Genomic DNA, 24,800 nt, shown 5'->3' on the forward strand with positions numbered 1-24,800 from the left:
ATTGTTACTAAACTATAATGCATGTTAGTTCATGACAGGTAAAGCCTTTCAAACCAGAGCAGGTGGCCACGATCGTTATATTTTGAAACTACATAATACTGCAGCGATGACCTATAACGCAGAAGGTCACTGAAGAGAGCGTTTGTAACCACCTGTGGCAACATGGAACAAGTGGAGCGGGAGTCGGGATGGCTTGATGGATGAGATGGGGGATCAAACTGAACCTTGCTCGGCAGCGTCTCTCGTGGATGACGTCATCAGACTCGGTGGTAAAGTAAAGATGACCTTGGATCTGCCGGAGACCGGACGATGCTGGCTTTAAATAAACTCTCATAGCGAAGATCGTGAGGGTTGCGTCCTACGAGTTTTGCTCCGGATGAATTCCAATCCAATCATGACCACCTAAATGGCAAGTGGGGTAGTTTAGTGGTTTAAGTGGTTGTTCATCGCACTGACGTGTAGGGTTCGATTTCGCTCATGGGTACCATGTGTTAAGCCAATTCCTGGTGTTACTAGAATATGACTGAAAGCGGCCTAACGCCATACTCACTCACTCACTCACTCACGACTCTATCCATACAATGTCAACAAAACAACTTCCATCTGTATGTGTAATATCATTTTATTATGGAGAAATAGTCAATAAATAAGGATCAAACATGAATGTACATGAACATAGGACTCACAATAACACTGTGGCTCCACCATCAGTGCAGTCAGGTACCAGAAGCATCTACTGATAGGCAACATACTGTGGGTTGCATTGAGACGTGCACAATACATTGGACTTTGCATTGGACATAGGACAATGGACATTGGTCAGTATCGCGAACTTTCAAGTGGCTACACACAATACAATAAGTGTGCTGTGTAAATATTCAGCGAAGCCCGATGCAATGCCTACCCTGCGCTAATTAGTCATTCTTGTCAATATGGCTTGTTATTGCTGTCATATCATGTTATATTTGTAGAACGGATACTGAACAGTCAACTGTAATAAGGAAGGAAGTCCGAGCGTGAATGAAGGTAAACGCTGCAGTTATTCATGTTGCAGCTATTCGAACAATAAGGAAGAGGAAATCAGAATGTACAAAATAGCCACAAGACAACAATCCTGTAATCTAAATTATACGAGTACATATGTTACAAACATCTGTATCACACTCTGTCACGTTACGGAATATGATCAAGGAGTGATTTTTGGCCTGTCTTTACATCGTAGTTTTCAATTTGTTTGTTGAAGGTGATCGAAAGTTTGATGTAGAGAGAGATTTATAATCGTGAAAGTTGTAACAAGCAGGTGAGTAAAAAGTATCATATTTCATGACTGGATCTGGATACACTGTTGTATGTAGCATATTTTCAAGTTTACATGAAATCTAGTTTGAATTCATCTAAGCTGACGATTGGTCACGTAAAGTTCTTAAACTATGAAGTTTTGTTAATTTTGACTTACTCTGCGTAGGGCATATAAGCAAAATACATTCGAACAAAATGATCACAATATATATGCTCATGTGTTATCAACACACACAGTCGTCAAAAGAAATATTATGGCACATTCGTTCATTGTTATTTAGACAACTTATCAATATCGAATGTTTGCTGGCGACTGTTCAAAGCCCTGACATATGAATCACACACGATCAATCAGAGATCTATGTCATGACGTCATCGCCCGATGCTTGCGACAATGTCAGTAGCACTGATGGATATGGCAAGAAACTAGCATGGCTCGTGTGATCTATATATGGCATAATTTAGCACTTTTTTATCGTTTCTGGTCCCATATCTTCAGATACCAAACATCGACTCACAACCTTCATATCGAGCTTTAAAATGGACATGTATTTCAGTAGTCAACAACTCTGAAGAGTTCAAACCACAGAGGCATATTAAGCCTAAAGCATACATGTGTCAGCTGAAAGTGTTGTTAACGGATTCTTGATGGATTACATCAAACTGTGTTTTGCTCATTAAGCATTTACACATGCTTTCAAAACACATTGAAGTATGCGTCTGCAACTGTTTCACCTAGATGATTACTTCAGCATTCATATGTCCTCCAACTCGTGTACTGAAATAGACCACGGATGTAAACACTGTCGGGTGAGAGACCTTCGTCCTCTTTGTGCCCCTACGTCAACGTGCGAGTCGTCGACAACGTGGTCTTATCATGTAGTCCTCAACATAACGCTGAAGTCACGCACAACCACAATGCCTCACGCTTGGCGTCCATGTTCAGGTCACTAAAGGTTACTTCTTCTCAACCACTTCCGCCATCACCACTGGCCGTATTTGCATTTATAAGAAGAACAACCGTGTCTGTTTGTATGACTAGAATACCGCCAGTCATCAATGGCCCTTCACGTCGACTGATATATTTATATTGTTCGTGTTGACATTAAGTACCCTTGTTTCAGCTTGTTACCGCACGTCTTATTGTACGGTCGTAGACAGTGCCGCCTTCATCACAAGTGTGTCACAAGAGGCTGAGGAACGGAGATGGAGGTTTCTGTGTAACCTTCGTTAATACCAGAGTCATAAGAATCACGTTCAAGCTTCTGAATCTTCTGAACCATTTTGGACATGGAACCTTTCAACTGTTCGCGGCTCAAGGTTCTGGCGCTATCGGCGTCGTCATAGAACGAGCCCCTGCTGTCGTCGATGGACAGAGACAGGCTTGACGGTGACGGATACTTGGGTGGTAAGTCCTCACCAAGTTTGGTAATGGACATGTCCGACTGCGACCAATCAGTGCTTGTCACGTCACAGGAACTGTTCAAGAATGAACTTTTGCTCCAACAGTATCTCCTCCGCCACTTCAGTTCCTCAATCTCCTCGTTCAGAGTAAGCAGCTGTTTCATCAGGGATAGATCCTGGTCCATCAACGAAGCCTGCAACAAGTGGAGAGCATGGGTTAATATCGGCGTCACATGTACGGACCGTGCAACACATCCTCAAGGCACTTCTAATATATCAAATTTAACAGTGTGGAACTGGGCAACTCATTTCAATGGGTCTAAGTTCATTGACTTCTTGATTATTGTCGTATCAAAACTATGAGAATGGACGATTGAGAGGTACACTGTGTTTGGAATATGTTGGGGCAAAGCTTTCCCTAAAACATAACATGTTAGTGAGTGAGTTCAGCCATATAGCGAAGAGACCAAGTCCATACATATACAGACCATTTCAGCCATAAAGTTAAAAATAAATTATTTTTATGTTCATTTCACATTTCACTGTTACGGCGTTATTTAAAACATGTGATATGGGAAGGCCGTCTGATAAAACTAAGAACATTCGCTTTTCCTCACAGCTTGTTGAATATGCCCTGAAGTAGCAAGACCCAGATACCGTTATAACCCTTACCCGTACGAACTAGCTTAAAGCTCAAACAGAATTATGTACAGAAATATATTAACCCAAAGTGCCCCGAGACAACGGAAGGGTCAAGAAACTGACAAAGTGAGAATGTATACAGCCTATCCAAACAACTGGTATCATGTGTTATCCCTTGATCTGGTATTATTGCATACATAGGTTCAGTAAATGTTCAATCTGCGTTAACGTATCTCTTGAAGACGAACCTGCCTTTCCTTATTGTCTTGTTTACGCTGTATGTGCTGGTATCGTATTGTACATAACAAGACATGTATATAACCACGGAATAACATTTATTGTCCAGTATCCACGCATACGAACTTCCAGAACCGGCCGATTTACCACTTAGTCTAAACCATAAACCACGCCAACTCTTAAGTGTAAACGACATGTCTAAAATGACCTCTTTCCATCACCTACCGCACGTTTTATGACTACTGCAAGGTTATCAAATGTATACCAAAGTGAGGAACATGCTACGGTGTTATAAACGGTGCCTATACCACGTGACTGTAACGCATTCAGGGGAGGGGGTCAGGGGGGATGCAGCACTTTCACTAGTGGTCACTTAAACATCTGGCCTCTAGACAAGGATGTTTAGCTCATGATAAACGTTTGATAAACACGGGAAATATTGATACGGCAAGATGATATGTTAGACCTGAAATACATTCACCTGCAGATCCTCCACTGACTGCTATACAGGTCGGTGGGGTAGCCTAGTAGTTAAAGCGTCCGCTCGTCACGCCGAAGACCCGGGTTCGATTCCCCACGTGGGTACAATTTCTGTTGTGCAACATTGATAAAAGCAGCGTCAAACTAAACCACACACTGCTATGTGTTTGTTGGTAGTCCACTCTATAAAACATTCGAATCATGACCAGACGATTTTAGTGATTGTGATTCGGTATTTCAAACTAGTCAGTGATTCTGACACCCCGATCGCCTCTTACGACAAGCAAGGGTTGTTGAAGAGCACTTATCGCCCGGATAGTCACAAGTTTGACCATGTGAATATGAGGTAGGGTTCTCATTTTCTTGATAATTGAAAGGATGAGTGTCATTTATTCTTGAAGTGCTGATTAGAAAAACAAACTGGGGTTAATGAGACAGCAAGAACTACTTCCTATGCATCTTAAAAAGTATTCCCGGAAAGTGAGATGCCAACACAACAATAATTGCAAATGTATTCTGCGAGATTCTAATACCTAATACCAAAGGTTGAATACACCACTTTGAAGCATAGTCCAGGTACAATTACATTCGCCCTTAAATGCGGAGTGTAAAACCGAAAATCGAAACGTAACGTGCTTAAAGCGAAGTACTCGATCACTGACGACATCTTCAAAGAAGCTACAGAACCTGAATTTCCTTCAATTCAGTTAGAACAAACCACAACCATAAAAACACACGCTGGAAATCTATCTCTGTCAAAAGGTCGTTCAAGTAAACGTAGAACGCTATGTAAACACTGACTCCGGTGATGCGCTGTGTCCTTATACTTCGTGAAGAAAGACATGGCTGTCGTCATACCAAAGGTACCGGGTGACTTCAACAACATACGCGTAAGCCTGTTTCTCGTAGGATTTCCCTTGTCTTATATAAAACCGTTCGGACTTCTCCCGAAAGAGAAACATTATCAATAGTCTACCCAGAAAGGGTAGACCTAAATGTATATCGTTACATTTGACTGCTTTCTTAAAGGCAGAGCTCAATACCTTCAAACGACACTCACTGACTGACTCACTCACTCGGTGGGAGGGAATGTATTTCGTCTGTATTCACCGTGCAGCTCAGACATTTATCTATAACACCCAAGGTCATGAGATTATTTCCAGTTTATGGTGTCATATAATAGAACCATGGACCTCGATCGTGTCAATAAAATCGGACACATAAACCCCAGCTAGACACCGTGCTCCACCCCAGGGACACATTCAGTTACGAGATGGAACAGTAACCTAGCGACGGGAATTAATGATGATGAAATAAAACTGTGACAGTTTAACGAGTGTGTCCGTCATAACGCATGGTATTGTTGATTATGACCAACGGCATTGCCTTATCCCCAGCGTCAACACAATCAAATAGATCCTGTTTAATTGATTATAAACACTTTCGTTCTCAATACAGAAAAGGACACTAATAGACATGTAACGTTGGTTTCGTAAAATCCACTTAAGGTGAGAGAATGATTTGTGCTTTACGCTGGTTTTAGCAATATTCCAGCAATATCACGGCGGGGACACAAGAAATAGGCTTCAGTCATCGTACCCATGTGGGGAATCGAACCTGGGTCCGCGGTGTGATGAGTACAACTATAGTCATCACTCACTATTAAGGCTTTAATACAACAAATCAATATAAATTTCACTCAAGATTTGTATCACTAATGTGAAGGAGTGGACAGTGGGGTAGATTAATGATTAAAGCGTCCGCTCGTCACACTGATGATCCGGATTCGAATCACCATATGGATACAATGCGTGAAGCCAATTTCTGGTGTTCCCCGCCGTGATATTGCTGGAATATTGCTAAAAGCGGGGCAGGCCTATACTCGTTTACTAACTATAAAAGCCGAAATCGCATACATCACGTTAATATAAATTTCGCTCATAATATGTAACACAAATCTGAAGGCACCAATGGCTACATTCTTTGGGGTGGGAGAACTTCTGTAGGCTTAGCCAACTGCTTCATGTCTCCAATCCCTTTTAAAATAGTACTACTCAGATTACACCAAAACAAACCACTTGAGCTGATCATACTTTTGATCAAGTCCCCTATGAAAGTCAATATGGGGGTATGCCATTCATGCGATGTTTATCAAATGAAAGTGACGAACGCTCCAAGCATTCCGATTACGTACGGACAGTCCCGACTGAGGGTATGACAGGCCTTTGTTGATACAGATAATCGAGTGATAGTGTGGATGAGAGGAATAAGGAAATACACGTCTCTGTAAACATAGGTAGAATCGAGGCTTGAGATATGCGTGTTGACAGTGACGACTGACTTGGTAACGTCCCAATGAGGGGTAGGTAACGCTGCTGAGGGGGACATCCGCGTCCTGACGGGGGAGGGCCGGGCATCAGGAGGGTGTCTGACTCACAGATTTTCCTCAAGTAAGTCATCACAAAATACACCTTGACCTACCTGGTTGCCATGACAACAAATGAGGAAAACATTTTTAAAGTTCTGGGCACTTTCGGAACGGTTCTGTCTGCAGTTGGCTTTCCTTTGATCCTATGGTTTAGAATTCGCGACTTAGTTGTGTCAGCGACACCGCAAATAGAAGTGGATTTAATAAAACAATTACCTGGGGCGAAAAACTGTTTGAATGCGTTTTTCCTTCTTTGAAATCGATTTTCATGACCGATGTTTCAGTGACAAAGAGCACTTTTCGTGTTCAAAGATCATTAGAAGAGCGCCGCTGCTTACTTAAAGTTGGGCTGGATGTTAGCTTTTTAATCATGCAAATGTTTCAGAATCCTTTTAGAAAGGAGGTCAACGTCGTGCAAAGAGACGGTACTGTTGTAGGAGTAGAGAGACGAACTGATATATAGTGGCTGCGTCCAATGTGTTTGAAAGTACCATACTTACACTTAAGCAGATGAATGAAATATATTGATGGTATTTTAAAAGCGAGTTCATTTCGCTGGTTTAAGAAGTTCTACCTTTGAGAAATATCGATCTACTGTCGGGTGTTTAAAGTGAAAAACACATTCATTTCTATAGCCATAGTTCAGATTCCGTTGTTCTGACTATGCCACGGGTATGTGTTAATAAAACACTATGATATTGTGTCGACACTAGGGTTTCGTGAAATCTTGACCGTATCCTGCCATCGGTGGCACCCACCAGAAACACATGCAAGGGCAATTCAGTTGCCAAGCTGAAAACACACGGGAACATATAATACAAGTTAAAAAATAGAATCGCATCATATTTTGTGACCGATTTGTCACATTTAGAAACAAAACCTGCGTTAACAGTCCACATGTATTATTCACACTTCCTGACAATCCCTCCGCCACCAGTGTATTCACCTATTACAGAAGATATTCATACAAGAAGCATTTGGAATAGTTGTTAAATATGGCATATGGTTATACCAGTCGATTATCAAACCATTTATCTGAGCGGCACTTTTGGTCTAATGGTGTGTAAATATACCACGGACGGGGTAAATATACCATAATGGCTTAATAATAGTATTTAGCACCTCCCCAGTCAAACTAAACCATGCGTGGCCGCTGGCCTTGTTGCACTAATGGCCATCTAGTGACTATACCAATAAGACATGACAAGCCAATTGTCCACTAGACGGGGTATCCAACAAACGCCTTGGGCCCAACAGTTTACGTTGCTATCTATACCCAAATATTCAAACGTCAAGATGGGGTGCTTCATGACACTGTCTGCGGATTTTGTCTTTCTTTTTGAAATAATTTGAGTACATGGTGCAAGGCACAAATATTGGTGGAAGGTGCTTAGTTAAGGAGTAATAGGGTCAGCAGTCAGCGTGATGTAAACCAGGTTATTTGATTAAGTCTGAAGGTCTGTTCAAGGGGAACGTAAGTTGTTCGTACAGTCCTCACAACGAACATGAAAGGTTAGGGAGGCATGGGTTTTGCCAAGGCGGTGCGCAGAGAGCCGTGACTCTTAAGCGTGCCACAATGCTATCGTAGGTTCGAATGCTATAACCGCACCGATTTGTTGCTGACGTAAGCAACAATTTTACTAAAGGTCCCCAGAATGTCCAAGCGTCAGATGAAACCTCCGCAATAAATAAACATTGGATGTCCTGCTTCCCCTTCTAAAGGGGGTTCGAACGTTCAAGCCTTGTTAGTCTCCCTCCTCCGTGTGATAACAAAATGGTTATTTCACGAGTTTCCCACGCCAGACGTTAACATGGATGACGCTGATTTTTTCACAAGAGTGTATACAACATGGCTATCAGTGGTGACTAACAGTGAGAAATCCTCGAATGTGACAGACCAAGGGATCGCCCCAAACACCGATGACCTCAGCGGAGATAACACAAATTTAATGATTATGTCTCATTTAAATACTATGCCAATACCTCACAATCACATCTCATAAAATACCACTGTTTAATATTCATCATACCACAGTCATAATCCAAAATGCATTGAATGTATTGTGTTTTAATTGATATATCGTGGAAACACGTTATAAATATGGTTTCGCTTTTTCTTTATTGAAAACATTACCATTTTGTAAATCACTGGAAGAAAAGTTAATGCAAATTTTCATCTGACAACATGTTTACTGACAAGTGTACCTGATTATCCCACACGTTTCCTTTCATTTTAAAGAGCTTTATAAAGACAAACATCTGAACGACTTGTCCTGCAAGTGCATGTGATCAATATGTATCAGAAGTCGTTATCGGTAACTCTCTGTGTGTTCGATTTAATCCATCGCCACTGCATGGGATAAGGATTCATCACATACACACACACACACACACACACACACACACACACACACACACATCATCATCATCATCATCATCATCATCATCTGCATGTAGACTGTATGCATACTGTGAAACCCAAGCGACTGACACCACCCACCAATAGGACGATAGCATTTGAAACACTATTCAAAGAAATATCAGGGCCTGTATATGTTTGAATAGTTACAACTCACCGCCTATTGTACTTATAAGTCCTCTTTGTATATACACAAGCCACAAAAATAGAAATAACTAAAAACTTTTACGTATGAAATATATATCTATCTGCCCAGTCTTCACAACGAATAGACCCTTAACTACTCATGATCACATAACGTCTAGTTCAGTATGTATTACGTATGCAGCAACTGCCAGTGTTGTCACCATAACCCTTATTTCATATCATATTGTGCTAAATATGATATACATGTATACACCTCACTGGGAGTATACAAACACCACTAACGTGTGGACACACACTGCGTATAAATCACGTGACTTGAACTATGACGTAAACGTACATACGAATGTTACTTGTAACATTCCTTACGCAAAAGAACTTACAATAGTTGGTTAAACAAACATTGTTAATATGACTCGAAAAATATCCGCCTGTATAGTAACTCTGAAAATACTTAACACAAATGCGTGAAGTATTCAATAATCTTTCAAAACGTGTTATCTCTTGTTCTTACGGGATGATCATGTATGAGTAATATGTTGCAAAGAAGGTGTGACATTAAATTCAAAACTGGGTCATCCTGGAAGATGAGACAGTTAGCAAAATACGTATTTAGAAAGGGGTCCGGCAAGGTTGCATTTTCCCACCTACTCCTTTACATAGCGAAATGGAGCGTGTATTATTGTGCTGTGTATATATTTAATCCGTGTGTCATGCAGATTGGAATGTTAAGAGTGGAGGGCAGTGACATATGGCATGTCTTTAATACCAAACTCAGGACTACGGTTGTTGTGCTTAATTGCCTTAATTGGCCATGTGGTATATTGTTCCTTTGTCTCCGCTTATCTAGATAGTGCTATAGTTACAGCGTGGGTGAATGAGGTCATAAACGTTTTGTTTACGGTTGTGTGAAAATGTCAACGGAACCTCACTGCATACTTCACGACATTGTATTGACACCGCCCACAGTAATAATAAAATAAGCTGCAAAGTTATAAATGTAAACTTGATGTATGTACAATGTCAGCTGTATCACCCCTCCACATATTTACATGAGCCTGGACGGATTTCAAACAGTTGTAGAATTCCTATCATCACAGGACATTCGTGCACATGGCACTGCTCATCCTACACATGCATCTACATCCTTATCCTTATAGGGGCAGAAGGGTGAACTGCCGTGTTGTTAGTGTTTGCCCATAACACTGAAGGTCCGGGTTCGATTGGGTAGAAAGAAACCTATTTCTGGTTCTCCTTGCCTTTACAAGGTAAAAGCGGAGCAAATAAACAACTCACACAGCATCGATACACACAATTCATTTTAAAGATATTGAAAAGCCGCTGTGGCTAAACCCAATGACACAGACTTATTCAATACCCAGGAAGTATTGTATTTATAAATCAGTTGATTATAGGACCTGTGGGGTGTCTATTACGGCTGGAAGCTGGGGGCAAGTTCAATTGTTCCAAGTCATTTCATGGTTGTATAGGTTAACAAAAGCCCATGTTGACCGCTTTCAAGTGAGTTCGACATTGATCAGCTATAAGTTAAAAATATGTCAAATGAAGTTGTAAATTAGCCGTCCTACACCTAGACATGAATGCTCCTGCTCTACTGAACAGCGACGCCTTTAGATTCACTTTTCCTTACAACTTTCTAAAGACCATAATTTCTCCTCGGATCTTGTCACAGGTCGAGTGCAAATTATCCTTTCAATTCGATGAATGACTCATCCCAGCTTATCTAAATTTATCTCGGGTAAATAACGCCATATGCTATTCCAGCCGCATTAACGATATACCCGAATATATCACTGGTTGACATTTATACGATTCAAACCCGATTCTTTTATCGCCAAGCACAGTATTGTGTCAACTGAATCGCGGTGTCGCCGGTTGGATTGGGTGTGATAATGCACTAGTGAGCAAACAGCAGGCCATGACTGTAATGTCGTATGTGTAACACTCGTATATGTACAGGCAGTGCCCTTTACCCATCGGTTTTAACTTTGACTGACATACGTCACCGTAGCGAATATATTGGTTGATCAGTAACCCATACAAATTGTCCGTCACTTCAATTAGTCTCAAGCGCTGTCTGACACCAGTTATATGCATATGCTTTGCTTGCATGCACAGGTGAATGTCGAGCAATAATCGCCCTTATAATAGACAGGATCCGATATCAGCGGTGTCGAACTGGTCAAAGATCGCCGTAAGAGTATCGTGAGTCACTGCTGTTTACAATGTAGACGTTGAGAGACGAATCAGTGTTTTTCAGAGAGCTATTAAGTCGGTTGAATTGGGGCTAGTGGTGACAGACTCACCCTCAACAAATACATTAACCCATGAAACTTTATCAAACCGTAATTGTTCAAGTCTTATTCTTTGGAAATGGTGGTGATTAATTAAGCATAAAGTTAAATGGTGGAAAGATTTGAGTTCAGAAAGAGACCGCAAGGTCACTTTGTGTCCTCGTTAAACTGCAAAGTAGGGAGTATTTGACATTGAAAGGGTTAGGATCAAACGGGCATGTGGATGGCCCAGCTGTTAAAACTAAGAGGTGATAGATACAGAATAGGGCAAATAAAGTCCTGTTGCGTCTGTAGGATGTGAACTGAATCCGGAATATCTCAAGATTCTCAGCGTTTGATGACCATTGCACGGATAGGTGCTAGTGCATGTCCGATTCATTCTGGAATCGGTTTGATTCAAAGTTTGACCCAATGGCCACAGGTTAACTCTTGACATTTGGGAAAGTCTTCAACTGTCCATTTGTTTCTCCAGAGCATATTTGTACAAAGAAATAGTCTGAGTGGATTGGAGGGTTGGCGAGAATCTTACCATCAAAGAAACCCTTGAGAGAACTCTGCTGGTGGTGGGTGTCTGTTTAAATGATTTTGTAGAATATTCACACCATGATAAATATTTCACCACAATAAATATGAGACTGATGGGCGTTTAAGGGAAAAGGGGTGTTAAAAATAAAACCTCAACGCCATAATACCCGAGGATGTGTAGGAATATATCACTACTTGCTAAATGTTCAATATTTTCACCAATCACGTAAATAAACATACAATAATTTTACAATATAGAACGTCACTTAGCCAATATGTCCTCTATAAAATGAACATCTTCAACTCAATGTTAGTGATATTGGGCTGTTTGTCATGCCAACGTTACACATATGGTCAGTTACATCATTCAGAAACGCACATTCAGTTTAAATAACAGTACGAACTTTTACCACGTCACCATGCTATCGGAAAGTTGGTTCACAAACAAACAAAACAATGAAAGTGAATATAATGCGAGTCGATTTCAAATAACAACGCCAGCATGTCGTTAGACTTTAAATAGCGTGTAACATCTGAAATACATACAATGTCCCATATGTTACCACATGTGTCTCAGCCATTGCTAGGATATGAATCACTTTAAAGAAATTCAGAAACAGATATTTTTCAAAAACTTACCATTTCGCTTCGTAGTTTCTCCATGGCGATGTCAATTGAGGACTTTTTCTTTTCATTTCCATTGCTGTCTGAGATATTTACTGTCCTTCTGTCACTTCCCCATTTTTCTTTCAAACTCTGCGCACTTTTCAGTCTCGATTGGTAGAATTCTCTACAAGCGTTTGACAACTCAATTGAGTCGGTATACTTATCAGCGCCCTCAGGGGGAACCATTCTGTTGTGATCAGCCCTTTCCATAAGTCTCAACACATAGGCAACGATGAAACTTCAAAAACTGTTTTTTTTAGCAAATTCACATTAAGTCCACTGCAGGACCCAACACCACATCCGGACTTCACTTGAGAGCAGACGACAATCACAATGCGTGCGCGCGCTCAACAGCTGTCACTTCCAAAAGCAGACGACGAACTAATTGCTTCTCAATGCAAATATAGGTCACGGGTTCGGTCCGAGCATCCGCAGTAATCTCTTGTCAACAGACCGTAACACATATTTTCTTCAGAGGGTTTTTCAAAAGGGTCCTCTCCCCGCTGACTGTTGGTTGCAGTGTCACCGATGGACAAATTAGCAGTCAATATGTACCAAGTTCACAACCCTAGCGGCATATGAACTGTTGCAAGCATGTATACTCGCCGGCAGCGCCATGTGAGACTCAATACGGATGATGAGTCATTTAAGCGGCAGACGACGGGCAAGCTACCTGCCATAACAATAAAACTTCAGTAATTCCCACTTCAAATAACCTATCACGCTCCAGCTTTACTGATTGGCTGAACGCAGGGCACCCTGGCGGACCCCCCGCGATCACCCCTGGACATGTAAACATAGGTGGTATTTACCATGATACGGGTGAATACGAGTTATATCATATTTATTGTCAGATATGGAGAAGTTAGGTAACTCTAAGATGCAGGTCAGATGAACTCTATAACGAAGATAACCTAGTTGATCAGATTTACAGGAAACAGACCAGACCACATGTTGAAACCAAAACCCACAAACTATACCGGTAAATAATTAATAAAGTGAAACTATTGTGAAAGAAATAGTTATTACGGAAACATTTATAAACTTAAACTGCATTTAGTAAAATATCAAATTTGTATGGAAGGCACCTAGCTGTCATGTTTTAATAATAAATGTTCTTATTGAAATTCTATAGGCTTTCAAAACAATCTAGATCACCATAAAATGTTTAAAAAATATTCTTTTCAGTTGTGTTGCTTCTCCTGAAGACCAGATTTGCACACAAGTAAGCACAGTGCCTTGTTCATGTTTAAAAATAAGTCATGGTATGTTCAATGATACGATTCAATTCTAACAGTCTCGGACAAGGCTATCAGGGAAAAGTTGGTGCATATTCAATATGGCAGTAAAATAATAACCGATCATGCAGTCATCGTGACCAGTAGCATTGCTTTAGAAACTGCCTCTAACATGCATTGGTACTTCCTCCACGTGATACAACCCTTTCAGGCATCAACTCACTACACCCAGACCAGGAAGCACATGTGTTTTGTAGCGCCTCTGTGTCAGACACGCATCGCATTTACTACCTGCAACCTGTCAAATGCCCGAGTACTCAATGAAATTTGTCTGGGGCTATAGCTAAACTGGTTGTTGTTAGACTGTGAGGCCGACTCGACGCACTTATAACCTGTAGACAGAACGTTGTATAGTTTACCTATCTGATCCAAACGAAATTGGTCTCCTTGCAGATAAACATTGTAAACAATATATTTTGGGAGTATACAATGTATACGGCAGTCTATGATTTTAAACAAACTTTTAATTTATTCAATTATGAAATGCCTTAACACCTGTTACCTTATTCGTAATAGTCTACTAACAGAATCAGGTTGTCAGCCTCGCTGCGTTGGATGAAGCGTAGATCAATGCTCATGATATCAGTCAGTGGATTGTCTGCAGATTCTATTTTTACAGACCTCCGTCATACGGCCAGAATATTATAGAGTACGGCGTTAAAAATCATACAAAGAAAACAAACTTTCCGTGGACGTGATGAGGACATGAGAGCATAGACCATTACTTGTTATGTGAAAGTCCATAGGTATCGTGGAGTGAGTGAGTGAGTTTGGTTTTACGCCGCTTTTAGCAATATTCCAGCGATATCACGGCGGGGGACACCAGAAAATGGGCCTCACACATTCTACCCATCTACAGTAATCTATGTTTGATTAGACTTATGCAACGAACTTCTGAATTAAGACTGTGTCTTTCAATGAAGTATCAGAGATAAACAATATCATTCAATGAAATATTCCAGTTACGCGATGAAGAAGTCCGAATCTTTGAGGCCGTGACATCGCTGAAATTGCTGTCATTGCCGTTATCCATCGCCAGCTGCTGGGGAGAATTTGTGTCATCCTTGAAACTACAACAGTTACGTTCTGAAGGTGAGAGAAATTATCTTGAGTAGCAAAACAACAATGTTTTTCAGAAAATAAGTGTTTTTTGTCACTCGAAACAACTTCAGATGAAGTAAATCGGAAGTAGGATGCCATTGTGTTGCCTAGCAACGCAGGTGTTCAAGTGTCTTCATATTTTTGTTTTTACATTTTTTCTCATACCGTTGGTGATTTATCCATGCTGGAGAGAGGTCTTCATAAATATTCTTTTACCAAAATAACATCAATAACATCATTCACTCAGCGGAATGTAGGGGTGTTCAGTGAATTTTCACCAAACATATGTAAACATATATAGTTATTTCATAAACACACACACACAGAGGCACACACACACACAAACACACACGCAAACAAACATTCGTAAGGGAAGGAGACAAAACGGTTTCTTGTGCATCTAAAACATCGACAAGACAAGGGTGGACGCCGTGTAATAGGAAAACTTGGAACATCGTGTATATGAGGACAACGAGACGACGTGTAATTGGAAAACAGGGACATCAAGTTTACGCAGACAACGTGTCACTGTCTAATAGGAAAACAGAGAACAACCGGTTTATGAGGATGACGAGACACTATCTAACATGAAAATTGGGAACAGCGCGTTTATAAGGACGACGAGACGCCATGTAATAGGAAAACTGGGAACATAGGGTTTATGAGGACAACGAAAATCTGTGTAATAGGAAAATTGGGAACATAGGGTTTATGAGGACGACGAGACTCCCTGTTATCTGAAAACGGGGAACAACAAGTTTATGCAGACAACGAGACAATGTCTAATAGGAAAACGGGAAACAAGGGTTTATTAGGACGACGAGACTCTGTGCAACAGGAAAACTGGGAACATTGGATTTATGAGGAGGACCAAGCGCTGGGTAATAAAGAAACAGGGAACAAAGGTTTGGGGCACATGAAGAGTAGCTGTGTAATATGCACGGCCTATGACTGCAACGAACCTTCAACGACTAGAGACAACAACATTTGGATAACATCCACATGATTCAAGGGAAAGAGATGTGTTCAATGACTCTGAGTGACAGATGAGAGTCAGAAATGGGATATACCCAGGGGAAGATATGTTCTATAACACATAGTGATGGATCAGTGTAAGGAATTCAGTGACGCCAATGTCGAAATTCACTCAAAGTAATTGAGGATTCTGAAAATATCAACAGCATTGCTCCACTAACAAACAGATGGACCAATGCAAGCGATGGTACAAATATATAAAAAGGCTAAGATCTGGCGAACGCCTGTATGGTAGAAGGTAAACGTTGAAGTTCCAGAAGCTCAAAGGACATAGTCTGTTCTTCAAGATACAATGCGGCTTTCGAGTATGTGCTTTAGCTACCTCTGAAAAAAACGTTTTGTCAAAGACGAAACCAATTTGTAGTCCTGGACGAGATGGAATAGATAATTCAGTAATGTCAGCTTAATAAACTAGTGCACGTGGGTTAATACAAATTGATTTCATATATTTTAATTAAAAAGTCAGTTTAGTTGAAATCTTCACCCTTGAAATCAAGGTACATCTATCTACCACGATTTATGTTAATATTTCATTCGGGTGCCCAGTAAAAGGTTCACGTAAAATAGTGTACGTATGTTTGTGGACCCAACACAACCCTCTGCATAGAGGGCATAGATCATTCCAGTTCAGTATGGGCACAACCCTCTGCATAGAGGGCATGGAACATTCCAGTTCAGTATGGGCACAACCCTCTGTATAGAGGGCATAGAACATTCCAGTTCAGTATGGGCACAACCCTCTGTATAGAGGGCATAGAACATTCCAGTTCAGTATGGGCACAACCCTCAGCATAGAGAGCATGGAACATTCCAGTTCAGTATGGGCACAACCCTCAGCATAGAGAGCATGGAACATTCCAGTTCAGTATGGGCACAACCCTCTGCATAGAGGGCATAGAACATTCCAGTTCAGTATGGGCACAAGCCTCTGTATAGAGGGCATAGATCATTCCAGTTCAGTATGGGCACAACCCTCAGCATAGAGAGCATGGAACATTCCAGTTCAGTATGGGCACAACTCGCAGCATAGAGGGCATGGAACATTCCAGTTCAGTATGGGCACAACCCTCTGCATAGAGGGCATGAAATATTCCAGTTCAGTATGGGCACAACCCTCTGCATAGAGGGCATAGAACATTCCTGTTCAGTATGGGCACAACCCTCTGCATAGAGAGCATGGAATATTCCAGTTCAGTATGGGCACAACCCTCTGCATAGAGGGTATGGAACATTCCAGTTCAGTATGGGCACAACCCTCTGCATAGAGAGCATGGCATATTCCAGTTCAGTATGGGCACAACCCTCTGCATAGAGGGCATAGAACATTCCAGTTCAGTATGGGCACAACCCTCTGTATAGAGGGCATAGATCATTCCAGTTCAGTATGGGCACAACCCTCTGTATAGAGGGCATAGATCATTCCAGTTCAGTATGGGCACAACCCTCTGCATAGAGGGCATAGATCATTCCAGTTCAGTATGGGCACAACCCTCTGTATAGAGGGCATAGAACATTCCAGTTCAGTATGGGCACAACCCTCTGCATAGAGGGCATAGATCATTCCAGTTCAGTATGGGCACAACCCTCTGTATAGAGGGCATAGAACATTCCAGTTCAGTATGGGTGTAACATTCTTCATTTGATGCCTACTGCATGATTCATCATGCAGCTATTTCCTTGTGTATCAATACAGTTCAGTAACTGCTTTGATCAGGAAATAAAACATTCAGATGTTATCTAACAAAGGAAACTATTTCAATGACAAAATGACTCAAAGTGACCCGACTAAAGTCACATGGTAGTGTTTCCACTCCGTGAACAATACCACGAGTGATGTCGTTAAAGCCCACAGAAAACAACTTGCCCGAAAACGTTTTACATCAAATTCCCCATTTCCAGACAAACCCAAGACAAATGCCAAATATTTTACTTATAAGATTACAAAGAAAAGCTAAGATGTAAGGAGGTATGTTTGAAAGTCACAACGAGATTTCCTGATGTGTGTTTCTTCTTATCGTTATTTGAACGTAAGCACTACACACCGTCAGATCCACAGGTGCCCAGTGACGGTGGCTCACATAGTGAAGTGCAGTTGCGGCTAACCAGTATCAGACATGTTTTTTTTGACACAAGATTGTGTTAAAAAGCTTAACGGGCCCATCACTGACTTCTCAAGGTAATGCAAATACTGAAATTCGATAAGAAAATAGACAGTAGAGGTCAAGGGTATTGTGTGGGATCAATTCTATTTACTAAATCAGCGTTGCAGGCGACAGTTAACAACTCTCCTCGTTTGAAACGGCACGTGTGTTCTAAGTATTAAAATGTGATTGAATGCTCATTCTTTGGTACAGGTCTGTAATGGAGGTTTTCTACTTAGCTCCGGATTTGTGAAACTCATTGCCTTCGATTATTTTGAAATTGTATTTCCGTGTAGTCTTTGAACTGTGATTACGTGCTACATGCAGTGTTTACATACTTTAACATATCTCCTGCATTAGGTATAGCATTTACCTGTAATTCGTGTTATAAACACAGGTGTGACTCATCCGGCACAGGCTGGGGACATCCGTGTTGAGCGATCCACCAGGTATCGTTCAAACTCCTTGCATGTCAATTAAAATAGTCAAACAACTCAGTAAGTGTTTATTCTTAGCGACAAATACCTCACCTCCGTGTGCTTGGTTTGTGGTTGGCGATAAGAAATGCTCTTATTTGTTCACAATGTGATTTGCGGATTTGAAAAGGTTGCAACGACCGAATACACTTACAATCCAAGTTCCAAATATGACAAGAAGATAACAAACGGTTATCCATGTCAACTATAAATGTGCTTATATCACGTTCAGTAATGTACAACATTATATTCAATGTCTATTGTATTAAATGATTTAGCGAAAGGGAGAAAAGTATCCCATCGTTTTCATGTTGTTTTTTTTGTTGTTGTTGTTTGTTTGTTTGTTGTGTTTACAACATATTATTAACCTGGCTGATTGAAAACTGAGAGAAATGACATAGCAAAAACTGCAAAATAATCGAAATGACAACACTTTATGGATGATCAATTTCTTTATTTTGACAATGGCGACGTTTCGGTGCAGATTATTACACCGTTTTCAGGAACCAAAATATTCATTTGATTTCTCAAAAATGTTTTGTACAATAAGCTTATAGAACTTGTAATTACCTGTTCGAAAACAAATAAATATTGTATGCATAAAACATTTATAAAAACATTTATAACATCCAAACCGACTGGAAATCACACTAAGGTTTCAGTAGCGCCCGCATGTGCGCAGTTCATTAATGAGGATGCGACCGTCAACGTGGCCATGTTTTGAGGACAGACGCCAATGTGTTGGGTCAGTCCAGGCTCGCCATCAATGTTCTCTTGCAAACAACCAGATCCTTGAATTTGATCGTTAAAATATTTTGTTTTTTCACCATCATGTGGCAGAGGTGTTGGTTTGTGGGCTTGTATGTGGGTTTTTCTGTATCTTACACATAGGTGTGATATGTTCACCAGCCAGATCTCATTGATCCGAACAATTACAAACAGACAGCAATCATTGACAATACCGGACCTAAGAGGGGAAATAACAACATCTGACAATTGTATAGAAAATGATTCTTATAATTGATGTCACATTCACTACGGCAAAACTGAAATTCTAATGAATTGATATGTCCCTCTGCCATCAGGTCGCAGATATCAAGTGCCAACACTAAAAGCTAAACGTGCAAAATGTTCTTTTATCCCTGTCAGTATAGCCGTATAAATGACTCTAAAGACTAACTTTTAGCTTCCTATCAGTGCCAGATATCTGGAACCTTTTAATGTATATCTTGTCATAATATTTTATTTTTTTGTGTTTGAGTATCATGTGTGTTTCATTGTGTTGCTCTGTCCGTTACATGTAAAACAAATTCCCTTCAGGGTAATAAAATATTATTATTATTATTATTATTATTATTATTTCAGATTACCATTGCCTGATATTACTGATCTTAGCAGAATATGTTTGACAAGTCATCATGTATCGTGACATGCAGGAATTGGTTAGTGGTATTTAAGCCATCCTTCATATTTTTTTAAATGGTCCTCCCATACAGGCAGTTCAAGCAAATATTAAACAAAGCACAGTGTGTCGAGATGGAATATTTATCATTTTTCAATTATCAAATTCAGAACACACTAACCTTGCCAAAGTCGCCAAATATTGATCGCTGAGCGCATTTTGGGCACTGCTAGCATGAACTAATCACCGTACTAGTTATTTGGTGTTTACAAAATATTAACAAAAACCTGGTTCTCTGTGAAATCGGTATAAATGTTGCCATAATGTTTTATCAGTGTCCGAATTGCTTTGTAACTGAAGATCTTCCAAATCGTTCCAGTCACGATGAAACGTCCATACAAAGCAAGGTGAACATAAATGAAGTATGGACACGAAAGAAGAAATTAAACCCCTTTTGTCAAGAAATCTTGTTATTCGGACATCTGGCGCAGGGATGACTGTTATTAATCGATGCGTAACAACTCTGACATGGTATACGTGATTCGTTAATCTAGACGTTTGTCATCAGGATAAATTCTCTAAAATGGTACAATCTGGATTAGCTGGGGTTCATTGGTCGCATCATGCACGTCATTTAAATGTCCAAAGTCTGCTGGCACCAAACTAATTCTTTGGAAATCCTAAATAAACTTAGAACAACTTGTAACAAGGGTTAGAATTTGATGATTTATCAAACAACGACCTCACAGCCAATGACTGTTTGGTTCTGTTTGTGACTCAGGCAGTGCATAAGTACTTAACGTTTTTTTCTGTTGTAGACTTGCTTTTTTTGCCAACATTGCTGCTTTAGGTAAGTTTTGTTTTACGTCTTTCCTGGTCCAGTTTTGGCGAATTCTCCAGCTATTGGGCTTTGGGGGAGTGTTTTCGACAGACTCCCTGAAAGGGGAAAAAACATATTTAAATAAGACTGGGGAAAGAGGAGCACCGCCGTGCACACACCTGTCGGGAATCTGTAGCTCGTTGTGTTGTTGCCGTCGCCATTCACCACTCACAATTCCAAGTTCATCCCAGTGTTTAAAAAAATGACATTTACCCTTGACCGTGAGCATGCCGGAACATCAGATTAGCTGTTCTGTTCAGTTAAGCTAATATTGTAAGCCCTTCACTAAAGGCGATGGTGAAAATGTTGAATTTATTTAACGACAATTTTAACGAACTTCAATCTGAAGTTTACGCATGACCGGAAGTTAGAGAGCCCCATCAACGGGAAGATGGGCATCTTCACTCTTGCACATCTTTCTAATATCTATGCAAATATTTCCTTAGGCCCAGCCTAGATCTCTCACAGCGGTGAGCATCATGTCACAGGATAAAGGTCCCCATCGGCACGTTGAGTCAACAATGAACGTAGAATGTATATTGGATCACAAATTTTATTCAAATAAATTAAAACACTGCAGCAGATAATTTTGTTGGGAGAGAAGGTGTTTTGAGACAGAAAAGGCAATTAAACGTTGTTCTATTTTAATCTTCCTGAAATAATATTTGAATGAAATGTTGTCTTAATCTGTGATCACAGACGACACCCATTGTTGGTAATGATCACATTCAGATTTTTTATGTGCATTATCCATATTAGGTGTGTGTATGGTTCACAATTTTAACTTCTACGATTGCGCTATTAAAACATGTGTTATTCCATGACAATGAGTAAATGAGTATTAAAAATTATTTCAGTTTACAATGGAGAGGAAACCTCTAATTGAATGGCCTAAGAAACAAGTCATTTCGTTGACTCCGGCGAAATTATCCAAATAATGGAAGTACTGACGCCTGCTAAAAACGCAAGTAAATTAACAATTATTTTAATCTTATACGCCTATTTTACGTTGGTATGCCTAGTGATAGCTGAGATCAGGGGTGAACGAAAAACTGATGCTCCGCTGTGCATGTAGATAAATATTGAAACAATACAGAGTAAATTGAATAATAATTTTGATCATTTTCAGAATATGGAGATAAAAGACAGATACAACGCAATCCTCAGCCACTCATTTACTGATACCAGTTGTATAATTTTCACACGTACTTTGGACGAACAATCCAACCGAAACTTCACATACAAGAACAAAGGTCTACGCCGTTTTTATTCCAGGTTGACAGCAGTAATGGACTTTGTAAATGAGGGAAATTCGACCTGGGTCTTTGGCATGACGGGCGGACGTTTCACCCACTAGACTACCTACCGCCTATGGAATATATAGCATACGTGTGTGAACTAGACAACTTGTACTGAAAGCAAAAATGCTCACAAAAACTTGTGAATGTCATTGACACTTGAAACCTGTTTACGTCTTTCCGAAGACTAATAACAATATAATCTGTGTGGTTTGTGAAGGAAATACCACGAACTGTTTAACTTGTTTCCGGTAACTGCATGGTGATGATTAGCCGTCACATCGTCGCCAGACACCGGAAGATTAACGCACAGCTTTCTCCTAATCTCGAGACAGTTTATGAAGCAACAGAATGGCATGGCATAATAAATATGATTTCGCGTCATGAAAACGTTTAATGCAATTGTTAATAAAAGACGCCAAACAGTATTGTTATCAAAGGTCCTTTTCGTGCAAATTTCCAGGAATGTGTTCAATGAAATAACTGGTTATTCTTAATGAACGCACAGCCCTCTGGTCAAGTGCTTCCCGCAGCACAAACTGATTCCGACATAGCCAGTGGTCAGAACCACGTCTCTCGTTCTCCCTGTACAGCTTTCTAATGAGACGATCGACAGGTTTCACGAAATGACATAAATATCATTAGATGGTGGAAATTCCTCTGTAACAGTCGCAAGCAAGAGATTCTTTGGGGATTGTATTTGGGCTCACAATGTATATTTAGAAGAGACCAAATGTGATTTTATTTACAATTTCGATTCAGTAAGTTGTGCAGAGCTAATATTGTTACAAGCACATACACAAGTAATGCACATGTGCCTTTGAACACGCTGTACAATATTTACATGGATCTTTTAAGTATATAAACGGGTTCTTTTTAAATCTTTTAGAAAGAGCAGAACGGGGGATAAAGACAACACCTTGGCTTTCTAAGCAAAATGTTGCTTAGTCACATATTCATCTCTGAATAACACGTCAGCAGTCTTGAATTTAAAAAAGGATCCCGTTTATAACTTCTTTTTCCTTATTCTGTTTATCACGAAAACAATATCACGTGCCAGCGGAAAATATCTCGATCTGTGGATGTGATGCATGAACAAACACGACCTGTAGCAGCTCTCCGACGCCGAACGATGAGTGGCCTAGCAGTTAAAGCGTTCAGTCTTAATATCGAATACCCACGTCCGATTTCCTACTTTGATGCAAAAAATGTAGTATAGCTGAAGGTGGCGTAAATCCCGCAGTGCACTCACTTACAAGAGGTTTATGACACCGCAATTAGCTGTACAGAGGTTCCTCCCGTGGGAACCACGAGACCTGTGACTATGGCTTCGTTCTGATTATGTAATACTATATTTCATGGTTTGTTTAGTTCCATACCCTTGTACATTCGCTACAGTGTTGACTGTTGGAGGCGTTCCTTCCTTCAGTTGACAAGACGTGGCATAACTTGAAAACCGTTGAAAACTGTGTTAAATCCTTGAAAACTTTTGAAAACTGTGTTAAATGGGTAAGGAGCCCCTTTCACAAAGTACTAAGGTGATCGTAAGTCGCTAAGGTAACCTTAGGGCATTGTTAAAGGATGGGAGATAAGGTTAACCTTAGTAAAGGTTGTTTCGTGAAAGGAGCCCTTGTATACATACGTAATGCAGTATAAACTTACTATTATATACATTTGTAAAGTAGACCGACTCAAAATTGAAAATAAAATTGATACACAGCTACATGTACATGCGGAAATGTTGTATGATGTGTAATAATTTGGGGATATATAATCTGTGATAAACACACTATTGACCAACAAGTGTCAGTGTCGCAGATTCCACACAACGCTGTTGCGTCAAAAATATGTATAACGCCTCGGCGTGTACACGTCTGAAACAGTTTGTCAGATGTCTCCTGACGTCATCAAGAATTCTGATAGCAGGGTGATAAGTGCGGAGTTATTGTTCCTGAGTGGCGACTGACTACAATTCTGCTTGTGATCGTTGTTTTCGGTGCGTAAAACTATAAAGGAACATTCATATTCATGAAATATCTGTCCTCGTCCTATTCATGGTGTATGTGAATATGTACACTCAGTATGCATAACATGTATGCAAGACAAACCTACATCAAGGAAAATGTGTTACTGGCTTATAGCGCCGTGCAAGTAGGATGTAGAAAGTGTCCTGGCCACTGTGTAGTCCCGACAACGTTTAACACCACACATGAATGTAGGTGGATGTGCGCCCACATGGAGTACAAGCCAATTTCTTCACCCGGTATTTCCCTGGGCACTTCAGTCGTTTCGTGAAGGTCGTATAAGTGTTAACTAGAAACAGGTGTCATTAGCGTTTAACTAATCTGTCACGTAGACCCTGAACAAATATACGCAATATAACCCATGCAAGTCTAGATTACCACAGATACAGGCGTCTGAAGATGAAGAAAGTCTTTGTAACAAGTAGTCAGACATACACCGAGGGGTTCAAGTGTACCTATCCTCTGACTGTTACTGACAACTCAAACTTTTTTGTATAAAATTAAGAATTGTTCTTTTAATGGAGAACGGGGTATAAGCAGCTGCAGTCACGTCATCCCGGGTTTTAAATGTAAATTTGTGTCGGAA

At 40.3% G+C, this 24,800-nt stretch overlaps 1 protein-coding gene across 1 annotated transcript; it reads right to left on the reverse strand.

Annotated features, from left to right (window-relative positions):
- Positions 1-606: 606 nt before the first annotated feature.
- On the reverse strand, positions 607-13,185 carry LOC137290878 (uncharacterized). Its single transcript, XM_067822047.1, has 2 exons — positions 12,533-13,185; positions 607-2,897 (listed from the first exon to the last, which is right to left on the reverse strand). The coding sequence occupies exons 1-2, from the start codon at positions 12,767-12,769 to the stop codon at positions 2,472-2,474; spliced, it is 663 nt and encodes a 220-aa protein (XP_067678148.1). The 5' UTR covers positions 12,770-13,185; the 3' UTR covers positions 607-2,471.
- Between the last annotated feature and the right edge of the window lie 11,615 nt (positions 13,186-24,800).

Source organism: Haliotis asinina, chromosome 7, assembly GCF_037392515.1.
Source record: "Haliotis asinina isolate JCU_RB_2024 chromosome 7, JCU_Hal_asi_v2, whole genome shotgun sequence".
Lineage (NCBI taxonomy): Eukaryota > Metazoa > Mollusca > Gastropoda > Lepetellida > Haliotidae > Haliotis > Haliotis asinina.